Source organism: Diadema setosum, chromosome 8 (assembly GCF_964275005.1).
Source record: "Diadema setosum chromosome 8, eeDiaSeto1, whole genome shotgun sequence".
NCBI lineage: Eukaryota > Metazoa > Echinodermata > Echinoidea > Diadematoida > Diadematidae > Diadema > Diadema setosum.
In genome coordinates this window covers 15,426,850-15,443,675 of record NC_092692.1, presented here as the reverse complement: position 1 = coordinate 15,443,675, position 16,826 = coordinate 15,426,850, and the positions used below count along the sequence as shown (strand labels likewise).

The following is a 16,826-nucleotide window of genomic DNA, read 5'->3' as shown; positions in this document are numbered from 1 at the left end:
TGATTAAATTTGAATCATTTGCATATAAAATGAAAAAAAAAAAGACCAGATATGCAATCTTGAGTGAAAGTGCAAGCAAAATATGGTCATTGAAAAGGAGAATCCATCACTACTACATCATCATATATACGGATTATTATCATTATCTGTAACATCCCCAACGTTGTTATTAGGTAATAATACAGTTTCAGTTCCAGTTGTACAAAGTCTTTGAGTGTATCTAAGTGTAATTTATGTTTATTTCTTGTAACATTCAATTAACCAAGAATTCTTAGTATGGACAATGAATTGAATTAATCAATAAGTCAATCAGTACATCAAAAAAAAATACCCTAAAGCAAGCAAATGTACAGCAACGCTATGATACACTGAAATGATAATCAAAACTCGGGAGGAAAAACATGAAAAATGACATTTGGATCCATTACAAGGTTACAGCCAAGAGGTCTCCTTCCATCCAACACCCACTTAACCCTAAATACAATTATACATATCAACACTTTGTTCAAGTTGAGTCAAAGTACATTGTGACTATTCTACTGAAGATCGACGTTGACTCTGTTACCATCGAGCCACTTGAACAAGGCTGGGACTATCTTCCTAAATGTCTTTCGGAAGAAAGGACTTTTAGTGCTGTAGATGAAAGGGTTCGCTGCTGAACTGATGTTCAGGAAGAAAAAGCTGATGTCGCTTGCGAGTACGTAAGTAAGGTGACTTACGCCAAGGAAATATTTGACGGCATACCAAACGCATGTAGGGAATAAGCTGACGCAGTAGGTGACTACGAGGAGCAGGATCGCACGTATTGCTTTCACCTCTTGCTTGAGCCTTGGTTCCGGAGGAGGGATACGCATGGGCTGCTGATCAGCGGCTATCTGGATGCGGCGCGCCTGGGACTTTGCGATGGCGAGAATCCGGAGGTTGCTTCCAGTGACGGCGAGGCTGAAAACGACGATGAAAGCGCTGGTGGCAATGTGGTGAACTTTCCTGGACGACCGCGGCTTTGCAGTGCAATACTCAATTACGGATTGGTCCTCGTTGGAGCCATAGGCAAACATGAAACCGTACGTTAAGCAACCCACCCACACTCCAACAATCACCATGACCACTCTTTTAGACGTAACAATAGAGACATACCGCAGGGGTCGAGTTATGGCAACATATCTGTCCGCATTCACCAGTACGATTACCACAAACGATACTGAAGTGAAGACGTAGGACCAGATTGTGAAATAAACTGACGTTGCTACAGTGCACGTGGCGTGACTACGAACGATTCTTCTGAAGACTTCCATAGGTATGGCAACCAGACCCGCCAGGAGATCCGCTATTGCCAGAGAAGCCAAGAAGTGGTACCGTGGTTCCCTCAACGTTGGTTCCTTCCGTATGGCCATCAAGATCAGACCGTTACCGAACACGATGACGACGGCTAGCGGTATGAAAGCGACAATCATGATAGACCGATGGAGGTGAACTTGTATGAGGGCGGAATCTATGTGCTCAGGTGAGCTTGAGCCATTAGAAAAGTCCATGTTGTGTTGTCGGATAGTGCCAGTGAACACAATGACTATTTGTTATTTAGGATTCTGTCTCAAAGTTTCTTTGGAGTATATGCTGGCAGCGGAATAATAACTGGGCTATCATAGACATTCGGCTCTTCTTTTTTTTTTCTATTTTGGTCCCATTAGATTTGCTGTTTTTTCCTCATACCATCCGCTTGCATTTTGCTAATCCAAACATGATGGGATACCCGACATCATAAATGTCATAAGATCAATAATGTTTGTCAACGTGATTGCTATAATTCTACCATGTACTCGTGCAGTACATTGAGACTTTCTACCAATGTATACATAAAAGCCCTTGCAAACAAGAGAGGGAGTAACATTATTTTGCTCTAAAGAGTTATCCTCTTACAGATCCTTGTCATCCATGAGTCACAAGCACTTTTGATAATATAGGCTCGCGTCCTATTGCCAAAATGATTCTGACTGAATTATGTGCGAGTCACCCCATTTTCTGATTGGAGCAAAAACGAACTAATGAAGCTTCAAACGAAAATCTATCAATGAGATCCAAAGTCCCATGTATTATTTGGTTCTCGCCTGAAACTGTAAATATCTTATCCAAAATTTATTAGCTTGTTCTGGCAGTCAGTCCAAACAGAGTGAAACCATAATCTAATGTTGCTTGATGCAGTATGTCCTTGAAGTGCAATACATGATGTAATGGAAGACCGCCTATTCTCACGTCTGAATTGTCTCCAGAAATATAATCATTTCGGCGAAGCCAATTGACATCACGATGCAGTGTACTGTTACTTCGAAATATTCAATAAATCATCAACGAGCGCATGAGATCAATTATTAAATGTATCAGCTTGACGACAAGCCACAGGTCATCTACCTCAGATAGTGTCTCTTAAGCCCCTTAATCCCCTATCCTCCCCCCCCCCTTCCCCTGCTCTTCCCACAGCCCATTTTTGTCCCCTTGCCAACCTCCGTCATCGCATCTTTTATTTATACATTGATTTGCATTTTTTCCAGTTTGACCTTAGATTCTTGAAGGCAATGTAAACTGACTCTAATGGGTCACTTGCATTGATCGTATGAGCATGTTGCTGTCATCTACCAATGATATCTAGCTGAAATGACCTTATGGGGGTTAAAAATCTAAAAGCAGTGATTATGATTCATTGCCTTCCATGAATATTAGAAAAAGATAGTGTTTAGACTACATGATTATGAATTAATTCAATCACCTGTAAACAAATGTTTTATCGCAGTTATTCCGTCGTTTGTCAAGTATTAGAAATATTAATGTTGATAAACTAGGATAAATTCTATAGAAATATAAATGTATATTTTCTCCATTTTTTCCTGATGATCTGTGCTCAGTAAAATACATGCGAGTAGACTAGGAATTTTGACGAATACCACTTAGTTGGGTATAGAAACATGCTTACTACATGACATTTCCTAGAAACATACATTTTTTAGTATATTTGAGATCTAGAAAGGTGCAATGGTGGTTTGATACTTCATGATGAATATGCGTTGACATTTCTTTATGTCTAAAAAGACAGTAAGTTCACCAGCATTAAAAATGTAGCTTCGTGATCATTTATAAGGTTTCATGGTATAAGTGGATTACGCGTTTTTTGTTGTGCTGATGGTAACATAGTAAAACACTCAACTTCCCACCAGCGTAATTCAGGCTTATTTGATCAAGAATATCGATCCCTACCATTAATTCATTTTGATGCCATTAAAGTAGAAACTTAGCAAACGATTCTTCAGAATGCTCTTCCGAGTTTAGGCAATCACAAGATGATTTTGACCGTAAGGAGAATTAAAACTTACCTACAATGGATGATTATGACCGAAATCACATTTATCACTAATCAGGTGTTTTTGAAAGAACGTAGTGTTGATAGAAATATTTAGACTTAATGGTCATAACATCAGTAATTGTTTTTATTGGTGATTGCTTCTATTTCAGTAATTGGAGTATTACATTTCCGTAAGCACAGGAAAGGTATATTGCTGAGCTTCTATTCTGACGACGTCATATTGTGTTATGACCGACAAAAGTGTGTCCAATGATACAAAGTCAATTACAATAAAAATCATTCCCAAGATCCCCTTATTTCCCTGTGTTGGATTTCTCAATGTATTGGTGTCAATTAGTCTTTACAATAGGCTGATGTGCAAACATGTGAATCCGTGTCCGTGTATGTGTGTGTGTGTGTGTGTGTGTGTGTGTATGCGTGCATGTTAGAGTGTATGCGTGTGTATATGTGTGTGTGTTTCAGTGTGCGTATTTTTGTGTTACGGTCTGTTTGTAAGATATGTGTATGATTATCAATTCCTTGACCATTATTTCTTCCCGCAAACTGCTTTCATAGGCAGTTATAGGCTTCGTGTTGATAAAAAGTGAACGTCATTTCTACTTGCCCTATCTTAACGAATTTTCTACTTGCACTATCTTAACGAATTTTCTACGCAAGAATTCCAAGGAATCATCCTAATATTTGACGCATGCAGCTATTTTTGCTTGACTGTTTGTGTGAAAAAAAAAAATGAATATCATTCGGGGGTTGGGGGTGAAGTAAGTGCTACTTGAGTTCGTAATGACAGGCAGAACGAAATTGTCCCGTAATTTACAATTTAGGGAAAAAAAACTTTTTTTCATATATGAATACATTATTCATGCATACATGTATATATCATATTTCATATATAGTATATATATATATATATATATATATATATATATATATATATATATGTATATATATATATACGGAATACATTTCTTGCTCACAAGTGCAGTGCCAGTGTAAAGATTTTTCTCTGTAGATGGTACCCTTCGAAAGATTATTGAAAAAGACGTTCATCTTTATGAATTGATTACTAAAAAATTGAGAAGAAACTCGGTTTCGTTTTTCTGGGACACGCTGCATATATATCAGGAAGACAGAAAAATTCCTCCGGAAACTTAGCATGCTGTACACCAACAATTCCTGCTCCCCATCATTGTCGATCTTCCAAAGGCAGTTAAGTCTGAAAAGACACCTCAGCGAAATGAAACCGAAATGAATGAAACGGTTCTTTTGTCACTGTCCATGAACGATTACACAATCGTCATTGTCCACACATCTGAATGTACTCATCAAGATGCACATAATCAGGTGCAGGACGGATCAAAGAAAGACCTCCGTTCGTAGTCCATGTGTGTAGTAGGTCCATGGCATTAGGGTTGAAGGTGGCGGAGATAGATGCTATCCAACTGCAAGGCTCAGACAGTTTGTCAGGCTTTAATAATGAACAAGTGAGACGTGCCCTTTGCTTTGTCGGTACTTGCGTCAGAACTCGCCGCGGCGCGCCGGTTCATGCAAACATGGCAAAACGATCAAGATATTGCTGCATTCTCTGACGTCCGTTATGTTTTTTTTTTTTTAATGTAATAACTTCTTTTAATCTTCTGTGAAAGACTTGTTTCCTCTTCGATTTCTCCCACTTACTGAAGCAGTTTCACACACATTATTCTGCATTTTCTACCTTGAAGTAAGTAAGGGATTTTCGTGAAGCTTTTACATCCACTGAAGCCTCCTCCTCGAAAAGATCCTGACCACAAGGAATACTTTGCAGCTTTGATTTATTTTGCTTCATGTGAAGAGGATGAAGCGTCTTTGAAAATCAATCGGACTTCCGAGTGATGAGATTTTACCTTTACCGAACCTGCCTAACTACAGCCGGCTCAAATAGCATTCCATTAATCACACTATGATGCGGTTCTTTTGAAACTACCCGCGAAACAAGGTCATTATCTTGGACTGCACCTATAAACCCTCCAATTTGAGATGTATATGCAAACATTTTCTCAGCCTATTAGCTGTTTAGATGTATCATTTTTGGCTGCCTGCCGCGGATTTCCCTTCGCCTTGCACTGGGAAGCGGAGACCTGCTGAAAGCGAGCGTTCGTTCGTGCGCTTGTTTGTCTTTGTTTGATATGAAACCTGAAGAAATAATGTTTCCATGCATTGTGCGTCTTGAAATCAACTCACGTCTTTATCAAGGTTTGTGCATTTGTTGAAGTTTCTCCTCAGTGATTTTTTTTCCCGAAATTCACAAATCAAGGAATCCATGACTGTGCTATTATACACCTTGTAGACCATTCTATTTATTTGATTGTTCTTGTTTTCTTGAGCGATCTTGTCGAGGGCTTTACCCAGCTTTGTTATTATAAACATCAACAGTTATACATCCTATACTCAAATTTCTTTTTTTTTCTCACTGATTATGAGATTTCCTCTATATTTCTTTGACTTTTCAAGGAATGAGAATGGCGATACATTGTGAGAAGAAAATTGAGGCCGGGCTCTCTGCTACCATGTTCATTCTGACTCTGCTGATGCTATCTGGTCTTTTACCATGGGTACCTGCGCAGCACAGCATCTGCGACAAATGTACATGTTTTTCCGGTTTGCGAAGTGTGTCGTGCGAAAGTGTGTTCAATGTTCCTAAGTGTTCTTGTCTTGAATGTAGCAGTTCCGACGCATTTGCTGATAGTGAAGTGATACACGGAACACTTTTTCCTGACCTCTTTGGTGAATTAACAACGACAAATGTGCTCGTGCTCAGCCGAAATTCTCTGAGAAATGTTCCGACGAATATGTTCATTAAAATGAGAGAGCTCCAGACCGCATCGCTTGCCGAAAACCTGTTGACAAGAATCCCTGTGTTCGGCAACAATACCTCGCTAAGATCCCTTATGTTGTGGGGAAACGCTATTTCAGACGTTGGAAAACACCTAAGACAAGAAGCCCCGAGACTGGAGCAACTCTCCCTATCGTTTAACCGGATCAAGCGCTTTACCGCAGATCAGTTTCCAATCAATATTCGTTCCATAGAGTTGGAAGCGAACATGATTTATAAGGTTGACAATTCGTCTTTCAGTGGTCTGTTTCAACTGCAAAGGATCGAACTTGGTAAGAACAGACTTCAAGGCATAGTATCTGGAACGTTTTCACTCCCTTCCCTGCGTGTGGTGAGTTTACAATATAATCGCATCTCCTGGGTTGCATCTGATGCATTCCCAGACAGCATGACATATTTATCACTCTCAGGGAACAGATTGAGTGAATTCGGCTCCGTCGATGGGTTTCCTAACTTGAAAACATTGTACCTATCACGCACAATCATCTCTTCTGGCCTTAGAGGGCTCGCTTTTCTTTATGTTCGTGGAACAAACAAAGATTTCAAAATTGTGTCCACTCTGGAAAACATCAACACACTGACAGCCTTTACTGTCGTTGGTGCCGCAAAAAACATCATTTCGTTTACCAACCAGTCCTCTCTCCGTTCCTTCACCATGTCCTCATCGCAGGTGGAAAGACTGCACAATGTCACGAGACTACCATCGTTATCAGATCTTACGATATCTGATAGCAAACTTAGCGTTGTACCTCCAGTCACCGGACTAAAAATGCTCAGAATAATATATCTGGCTGGCAACAAAATCACATCAGTTCTAGCCTCCAGTTTTGACAACCTCCCAAGTCTGGAATATATAAACCTAGAGGAAAACAGAATATCATCTATAAGTGGGCAATTTCAGACTCCATATTTGCAAACTATCAACTTGCATCATAACATAATATCGTCCACCGACGTAGACATAGCTTTTCCTCTTAGTCTGGAAGTTCTCCATCTTTCCGGAAATTATTTACAGCGTTGGTTTCCCCTTACAGACATCCGACACCTCCGGAGACTATATGTTTATGAAAATGAATTGATATTTGTCGATATTAATACATTTGGTGTAGTGTTTAGTCTTGAAGCATTATTTTTGGCATACAACAATATTCAAGTAGTATACGGATTCCCCATCTCACCTCGACTAGCACTTATAAATCTCAACAACAACCCACTCTTCTTTATCGATCCGTCAGCGTTTCTGACTACCCCACAAGTAGCTGAACTGTATCTTATGAATACCCGTATTTCAGTGTTTGAATTTCGCCTTCCTGTGATGACAAAACTGGATGTAAGAGGTAGCAGTCTCCTGGAGATCCCGCAAAATCTTGTCCAGCTTTGTCCGGAACTTAATGAACTTTGGATTTGCCGTAATCCATTTGTAAGTGTGGATTTAAGTCTTGTTGCAGCACTTCCATTGAAATCCCTGTGTTTTGGGAGCAGAGAGGGGACGCCAATCTCGCCTAAAAGTTTTCATTTCCTCGAACAGGTGAAATCGGTAGATCTGTTACTGACGTCATCTGTTGAACTCACCTGCAGTGATTTCTCTACCCTAACGGCAAGGTTGCACCTCAGCATTACCGGCGGAACTGTAGGAGAGTTCAATGAGACTCACTGTGTAATACCTCAATTAAGATATCTTTCCTTGAGGGAAATAATTGTTACCGATAGCTCTTTAATTCAACTATTAGATAATATGGAATACGTCACCTTTGAAAAACTTGCGTTGAAGTCGAAACTTTCATTTCCAGATTTGAGCCAAGAATTACACTCACCGAATCTTAAAAGCCTTGAGTATTCATTCAGCAAATTAGTGAATATCCCACCCATTTTTGCACCGATTGCTGTTTCTCTTAACCTTAGCAGAAATATGATGAACTTCCTTGACTGTGACCGTATCTTGTACTTATATTGTCAGCTTCGTAACCTTGACTTGTCCTACAATCGCATTTCTTTTCTATCTAAATGTTCTAGGACTGACATCATATATCCACTTGAAATCCTAAATTTGAAGGGTAACGAAATCGGTTTATTAGGAATTAAGAATGGAAATACACAGCTCAGCATATTTTCGCACCTTACCTATTTGGACTTAGCAAGTAACGATTTACGTTATCTAGATGTGTCTATCGTCCCTACAAGTCTTTTCAACATGCGGTTGTTGTATCTTACACTGGATGTAAACAATAACCCACTCGTCTGCGATTGTAACCTACGTTGGCTTCTCAGCCTTGATGATCACTTGACTTTTAAAAATGACGTCTGCGCTGCTCCAGGGATAAATGAAGGGCGCCTCGTTACAGACCTTATTCAAGAATCGTTCCCTTGTCCACCATTTATTACGGCTTCGCCGGTGTGTGCCTTTGTAAATGACAGTTTAGTTGTGTCTGTTAAGTGTCCGGTAATATCACAACCAGAACCTAGCATCACATGGTTCTCTTCAAGCCCCCTACTTAGTGATACACTCTTCGGTCGTCACGATGAACCCAGTGAGAAAGATCTCATAGAAATTGATCTGTATCCTTTTGTCAATCAAGAAATTGTCTTGTCATGTGGGGTTTTTAGCATCTACCAACCCATTGTAATAGACATCGCTTTATCTGTACAATTTTCATCTGAAAGCATGGTAAGACGTGATTTGGGGAACGCATCGTTAACGTGCAAAGCTTGGCAACGGCTGGATGATGTTGCAGAGCTCAATGGTCCTAACGGTCTCCCCTTGACCAACCAACCTGACCAAGTGAGCATGGTGAGTGACGTAGGAAGCTCTGAATTCGACAAACTTCATTTTGTTGCTGCTGTGTCTCTGTTAATTTTGAATTTACTTATCAATTAACAGATGCCAAATCATGCTAATGTTAAAATGCTCTAATGATCAAATCAAGGAGTCGTGTTGTGGTTTAGGCATTGTTTTGGAATGAGGCATTGACAACACAATGATATACAGTGTTATGCGCAGTATTCTACAGTAGAATAAAAGGGGAAAACCTGTATAAACCTCACTACAGTGCCCCCCCCCCCCACACACACACACACCCGCTTTAAATTGGAAATGTCAGAAACACTTCTTGGCTTTCAAATTTAAGCGGGGCTTCTGCTTTTTAATATGGGGACTCAGTTCAAACACGCTGTTCCTAAACGTGAAGTTAAGGCCGAAAACTTAACTCTAGATGATAAACTTATAGTTTAGCGCCATGCGTATGCACTCTAAAGTTAGTTTTCTTAAAGTTTAGTCAATGATTAAAACCAAAAGACATCGTAGGGTTTGAGGTCTAAACATCGCACTAGTCACGGGGGTCGCCACTCGTAGTTTCGCTCCGTCTTGTGAGCTAGCGTGAACATCGCTTCTCGTTTATATGTCGTTCGTGCTATTTTGTATAGGCACAAGGTTATAGCAGGGAGGTGGGAAAAGACCCACCTCCCTGGTCATAGCGAAGATCGACTTTGCACTTCCCGTATAGTAATCATCGAGAGGGATTCTCTCTTAAGTCGTGTAAGTTGTATCTTTAAGTTTAGGTACGCGTCATGAATTCACGAGTGGAGCTAATAATCGACAGTTAAGTTTTCGACCAAAACTTCAAGTTTGACAACTGCATGTGAACGTAACTAACGATCCTTACACCAAACAGCCAAAGGACAGAAGAGAGAGAGAGAGAGGGGGGGGGGGAAGAAAGAAAATGGAGACTTAGTGGGAGAGGCGAAAACGGGTAATAGGGAATTTAGAAGAAAACAAAGGACAAGTAGAAATATAATAGTGGAAGAGGTAAGGGGTGACAGTTAGAGTGAATGATGGGGAAATAATACAGAAATATACCATTTCGTATATTGCACAGTATACCAGAAATATGTTTATGCAAGTTGCATGCTGCAAAACAGCGAATGTATTACAGGAATTGGCGGCAAATATATAAAATATAGAAAATAAAACCTCTGTGATTATATCTTTGTATTTAGGTATTTTCTTTAGACATTACTGAAGGACAATGGAAATATTTCAGCTAAAATATGTACAGATGAAAGCAATGTTAAGGTTCAGTAAATCAGCTGAAACAACAAGTTCAATTTGTTGGATATTTGAATCAATCATTTATCTGTTTTAATGGTCAGATTCAAATTATACTGTGCTCAATTAGTTCGATCAATTGACTTTGTATTTTAGAAATCAAATTTAGAAATCAAATCAAATCATTCAATCGATCAATCAAAAGTATGCTACATTGAATATGTTGTGTTTGTGCGGAGTTCTTGCCGAATCTGTTCCTGATTATCTGGTGATCACTGTTTATATTGTATAATACACAAGTCCATCGATCGTCACAAATGGAGCAAACTTTATCTGTGCATGTAAAGTGTTATGTCTGTGTGGTTGTCCACTAAAATATAGGCCGGGCTATTAGGTAGGCTCAGGGGGTGGATTTCCAGCCCCCCCCCCCCCCCCATCGGCCGTCTACGAGGCATCGCGACGAAAATCGGCACACACATGATTGTCTGCGACGTAATTTTATTTTTTCGATAAATTTTGTCGGCGACGCTGTTTTCATTTCGTTTCATTTCATAACATCGCGGCCATAGCTCTTTGCGACGGTAACATAGCGCGCGGAATTTCGGGGAGGGGGCCTCTCAGTCCCCCCTACCCCCCCCCCCCCCACCAACCCTCCCACCCCCATCCCGGCTTAAGTATAGGGTTCATCACACGCTTGACTCAAATCAGTTGTCATACCTTGAGCATGCAGGAGTCTCACAAAGTTACCTGGTATATAAACAAGAAATCAATCACGCACTGAGCGACTGGCTAATTAGTGAGAAGGGAAGAATGTTATCCACATTGCCTTCACGTACTAGTAAATCTATTTGTCCAAACTCATTAGTTGCAACCTTATTACTCAACGGTTCCATGACAGTTCAGATCACCTAGGTTTCTTCACAATTTTTGAATCAAGCACAATACCATATTCATATCATATATATTTGAAGGAAAGTAAGATAAATGTTGGTAATTCCTAAAGTCTTTAATCAGTAGTCCGCCGTAAAGTAACAATCCTTTATAATAAAGAATAACAATCCGCCGTAAAGTAACAATCTTTGGAATAACAATCCGCCGTAAAGTGTCAATCATATCCATCCAAAAGTAGGGCCTATATTTTCCCTGTGTTATTTGACCTTGCTTATTTCATCACGCAATCATCGCAAGTGAGACTTCGTATCTAACATGTCTTGAGAAGGGTTTTTTTTTCATGTTTTATTTTATCTCTTGTAAAAGAGTGATATGGTTGGCGTATGCTATAAAAGTTGTTTTTGTGAGTGGTGAACAATGATATTTCTTAAAGAGACACATAACACATCCACAATAATGCTACCATCCTTTTCACAAAATACATGTAGCATAAGTAACGTAATCCCACACCAACACAAGCATTGCATACATAATTTCAGGTGTCTGCTTCAATGCCAGTGCGTGGCATGCTATATAACGAAGTCACAATCTTGTAATTTGAGTGAACAACTCTAAAATATAATTGCCCAAATTAGTGTGTGTGCGGAATGGCTGCACACAATGACCTCCGAGGTATTTTCTTCAAAAGCGAGCTCTATCCGCGTGTTGCCAGGCTCTATCCATCTCAATTATCAATCTTCAAAGGACGCCCTTAAATCTCGAAGGTTAATGAATCCCGGAGGAACCATTATACGTTTCAATGTATGAGTATAACACGTAACACGTTACGCAGGAATACTGGTCAAAAGCCTCGAGTCGGTCAACTTTTATCTTAGTTCAAAGAATAATGTTGTGAATAAGATATCGTGCTTTATTCGGAACTTGCGTATGCGGTAGTCCAATGTCACCTGATCTGATCGGTCATGGTACCAACGAGTACCGATGTTGCTAGTGATTTGCTTGGAGATGAACCAACGAGCACCGAGGTTGCTAGTGATTTGCTTGGAGATGAACCAATGAGTACTGAGGTTGCTAGTGATTTGCTTGGAGATGAACCAAATAGCACCGAGGTTGCTAGTGATTTACTTCGAGATACGTCAATCCATGGTGGATTACCACTCTTTCCCTGTCATTAAACCAGTCGCTTAATACGCGATTCATTTTTGTTTATAACACTCCTTTATAGAGCAGGTGCAATACAATGTCATTAAGATAAGCGGTCTTTTTTCTTCTTTGTCTGTCCATCGTTTTTCTTACGAAGTAAAGCACACCCACACACACATACACACAATTAATATACATTGTGTTACGATAATATTTTGCTCCGTCCTTCTTGCTTGTCTTTATTTGTCGTATATCCATGTATTATTATACAAATTATGCACCGGACAGAGTGGATCGGTGAGAATTGGATGCGCGAGTTTAACTTTGGAACTGTTTAAACCCACGAGCGCAGCGAGTGGGTTTTAGACTGTGTCAACGTTAAAGGAGAGCATCAAATTCTCACTGATCCACGAAATAGACCTGTGCATCATTTGCGTTATAAGATGGGCCCGTTAAGTCATGAAATACAACCATATTCCCCATCATCCGTCCGGTACAGCTGCTACACTATACAAGACTTGAGCCATGCGTTCGGATTTTACCGGACGCATGGCTCAGTGTGGATCAGCAAAAATTAATGCATGACAATCTATTGACCAATCAGATTGCAGAGATTCTAGAGCCCATTTATAATTAATTATTGACCGCTTTCCATGCTCACTTCTCTGCTTTGACAGTTTATGCTCTACTTAAAGTGTTTGGGCACACAGAAGGTTAAAAACTCCCTGTGTTATTTGAACATAAACTGCTAGATGCATCGACTGAGATAAAAGAAGATGATGTTTTAGTTTAGAACACGAGGTCAAGCGCAGAAGCATTGGCTACATGGCTCGCCGTTTTAGCCGATGCAGGCAGAATTAAATCGTGACCAAGGCAGGCGGACATGGTATAATTAGTAATAATAACACAGTATAGGTTTTCAAGTCCAATTTAATCAGATTAGCACTCGATTTAACAATGCGATCATTCAAGTTCGAGTGAATTTCAATGATCACCCAGATCAACATTCAAAAAAGTAAGTAGTTCATTCAATTTAATTTCATCAGCATGCGATTTCATGAGTTTCTCAAATAAACATGTTATAAGGGCGTTCAAATTCACATCAGCATCGCCTTTAATAACGTCAAGGAATTCAAATTCACGATAAGGCAAACACTTATGACATGTGGACAGTGGTTTTCGTTATTTCTTTAAATTCATAAATTTTTTGTAGTTAATCATCTGTTTGAACAATTATGTAAAGTTAATGTACCGTGAAAGGAGACTTTTGCCATGTGATAGCTAATCTAGCCTGTATAACTCCACTTTAAAGCACATAGGCCTACATGTACATTCTTCATACAATACAATTAGAGAGCGAAGCATTTAAAAAAAAAAGAGAAAAAAACAAGTGAGACGATGTCACTGGCAGTACCCTTGGTTTAACTAGTCTACGGCGGAGCCACTTGTGGCAACTTATGACTTGACGTATGGACAGGGAGAAGGTAGGAGTAGAATAAACTGATAAATGAGATATAGCCATTCCCTTATCTTAAGTTACAACGATATACTGTAATGGGATAAAGTGAAGCTGGAAGAAAGGCCGACAGGCAATAATGCACAAAATACAAATACCAGTAGACTGAACTGAATAGATGAAACTTTAAAATGAAAAAAAAAAAAATTGTACAATCCAAAATATCACAGTGAAAAAAAAAAGATAAGTGAAACGCGTGGGTACTTTTTTATGTTGATTCAAGTTGTTTTCCTATAAATGAAATTGAAATTGGTATTTGGGACAAAATTGAACGTCTATCCAGCTGGTGCGAAATTGTATGTCAACTTTGAGTAATGAAATTGAATGAATTTCTCTCTAAATAGATTCTGAATGAAATATATGGAATCTTAAAAAAAAAAAACATGAAATGAAATTGAATGATCAAAGAATTAGAATGAACCATGAGCATAGTGAGAGTGGAGCAGTGACCAAAATCGCTTGAATTTGAATGCCTTGTCATTAATTCGAATGCAAATCTCATGAAATTGGGCGGGAAAACCTATAATATAATAAAGTCTTATTTACCCAGGGTAACTTCTTCAGTGTTGTTATCATTGTTATTATCAAAGAATAAGATACGATGTCTGGAGACATTTTCACCCAGCACTAAAGCAGTATACTACACTGTAGAAACATCGGTGTAAGATTTAACACCATGGGTGTTAGATTTAACACCGATCAAGTGTCAATAGAGGACCACACTCACAGGTGTGGAAAGTATGTTGTGATGGTGTTGAAAAGTGTTCATCTGGCACTTCGTGGTGTTAATTTGATACTGTAGCTGGTGTATTTTTAACACTGCACTGGTGTTAATTGAACTTTAATTCAACAATGACACCGCATGGTGTTGATTTGATATTGCTGGTGTTGATATCAATGGTACAACACCGGTCCAGCTTCAATAGGAGACCGCGTCAACTGGTGTTACTGTGGTGTAAATGTGTTCACACCTTTTTGTTCAAAAATCAAGTACTTTATCGGAAAATTTTAGATCGTTATTTATAAGTTCAAAGTCAACAAGAAGAATAGTAACTAAAAAGGTATTAAAAAAACAATTTTATGTTTTGAAATGACACCCGGAGGTGTTAATCTAACACCATAAATGAGCACCGGAAATTTAACACCATCTCGTTGTTTCATATTCAACACCGGTCTTTTTGCAGTGTAGACATTTAAAAAAAGGCACCTCAAGTTTTATGCAGCTAAAACAATTTTGGTTTCCCGTGATTTAAGTGGTAAATGTGTAAAATCTAAAATTTCTTGTAAGCAAAAATGTTGTATTAGTAGCGAAGTATCGTTTTCATATTATAGTAAAGTTGAGAGTGAATCTATCTTTCCGACTGCACATAATTTTGTCATTGATACACTGTATTAAACTGTATGAAAACTGTATCTAAAAAATGAGAAAAGTGACCTGCGTAGTAGGCCTACATTTTTATAGCTTTAACGCAAAACAGATTTGAGATATTTGAGATTAAAACTGCAGAAAAACAAATAAAATGAATAAAATGTGAAAGGATTAAATATCATCTTCACAAATATTTCTTGTAATGTAGCAAGTATAATTGTATCACTGAAAAGATCACTGAAAGTTGTGTATCTTTATTTGATGACCTTACTTTATCAAATTTGAAAATGGCGTTTTATGTGCGTTTGCATTCAAACTTTTCATATTATATATTATATATATATATATATATATATATATATATATATATATATATATATATATATATATATATATAATATCGGAATGTGCTGGGATTTTTTCCTTTTTTCTTTTTTTTTCTGTTTTGTGGGGTATATTTATTATATTTCATGTTTAATAGTTTGAGAAACCCAATCAGTCTATGCTTCATGGGGCCATTATATGGCTTGTAATTATATGTATTTAAAACTGTTCAATATTTTTCACCAGTGGTACTGTGTTTTCGTCATATTGAGAGACAATTTAAAAAAATGTATTTTTAACATTTCGTATGTGTTTTGTAAAATGAACACGTTCAGCTTCTGAACTCATGTTCTTGTTTTATTGTGAATAAATCTATATTGAATTGAATTGAATTCAATATCTATATGCTTACATACCAAAAGAGTTTTTTTTTTTCCTAGTGTGTCGCAAGCGAATGGCAATGCTCATGCCGATTTTCCCAGTAAGCTGTCAGGCTTTATACTTATTACCACGGTTATTGCCATCGTCTAATGGGCTATCTTCATAGCATGCAGTTTTCGGCTTAGAAAGAGACATATCCTCACCAGCTCATGTTAGACTCCTTCAAGGGGAAATCCAGCCCAAATATATTAAAGTTAGTCCGATAAGAAAGAGTTAATATTACGAGTTCAACGGTAAAATTTTGATTAAAATCGGGTGAAAATTAGGAAGTTTTGACATTTTGAAGTTTCGCTATTTTTTTTCAGGAAACAGTTCTTGGATGGTTAATATGAATATGCAAATGGCAAAGTGAGCATGTCATCCTCTCACAACTTGCCACATAGTTTACACATAAAATTTCCAGTTTTTCATTCAGACGCAATTATGCCAAAAGCTCAAATCCTGGTATATCTAATTGATCATTATTCTGAAATTATTCAATTGTGAATAACATCATGTTTGAGACTTCAATGACAGAAACATTGAATTTTTGTCCTTCCTTTTTTTTTAGGGGGGGGGGGGGTTGTGAGGTTATGACATGGTTAGCTCACTCATTTACATATTCATATTCACTGTACAAGAACTGTTTTTTGCAGAAATTAGCCAAACTTTATAATGTCGTAACTTCCTTATCTAAACTTTTTATCAGACTAACTTATATTTGGACCGGGATTTCTCCTTTAAGGCCTCATGAAGTCTACAGTTCGTCACGTCTGAGTGCGTTTAAATCATGCCATCCACACTGATAACTTTGTTCCATATTTCACCAACGCCTTTACTGGTGAAAACAATTTGTAAGAATTCTTGTCTCTATGAGAATGAATAAACGCGTAGAGAAAC

The 16,826-nt window shown here is 38.4% G+C and overlaps 1 protein-coding gene across 1 annotated transcript; it reads right to left on the bottom strand.

The window, feature by feature from the left end:
• Positions 1 to 536: 536 nt before the first annotated feature.
• Positions 537 to 1,532, bottom strand: LOC140232087 (adenosine receptor A1-like). The gene has a single exon (XM_072312239.1). It carries the CDS (start codon positions 1,530 to 1,532, stop codon positions 537 to 539), a length of 996 nt encoding a protein of 331 aa, XP_072168340.1.
• Positions 1,533 to 16,826: the final 15,294 nt, after the last annotated feature.

Coding starts and splice junctions, on each gene's coding strand:
- LOC140232087 (XM_072312239.1), bottom strand. CDS start 1,532: ATGGACTTTTCTAATGGCTCAAGCTCACCTGAGCACATAGATTCCGCC.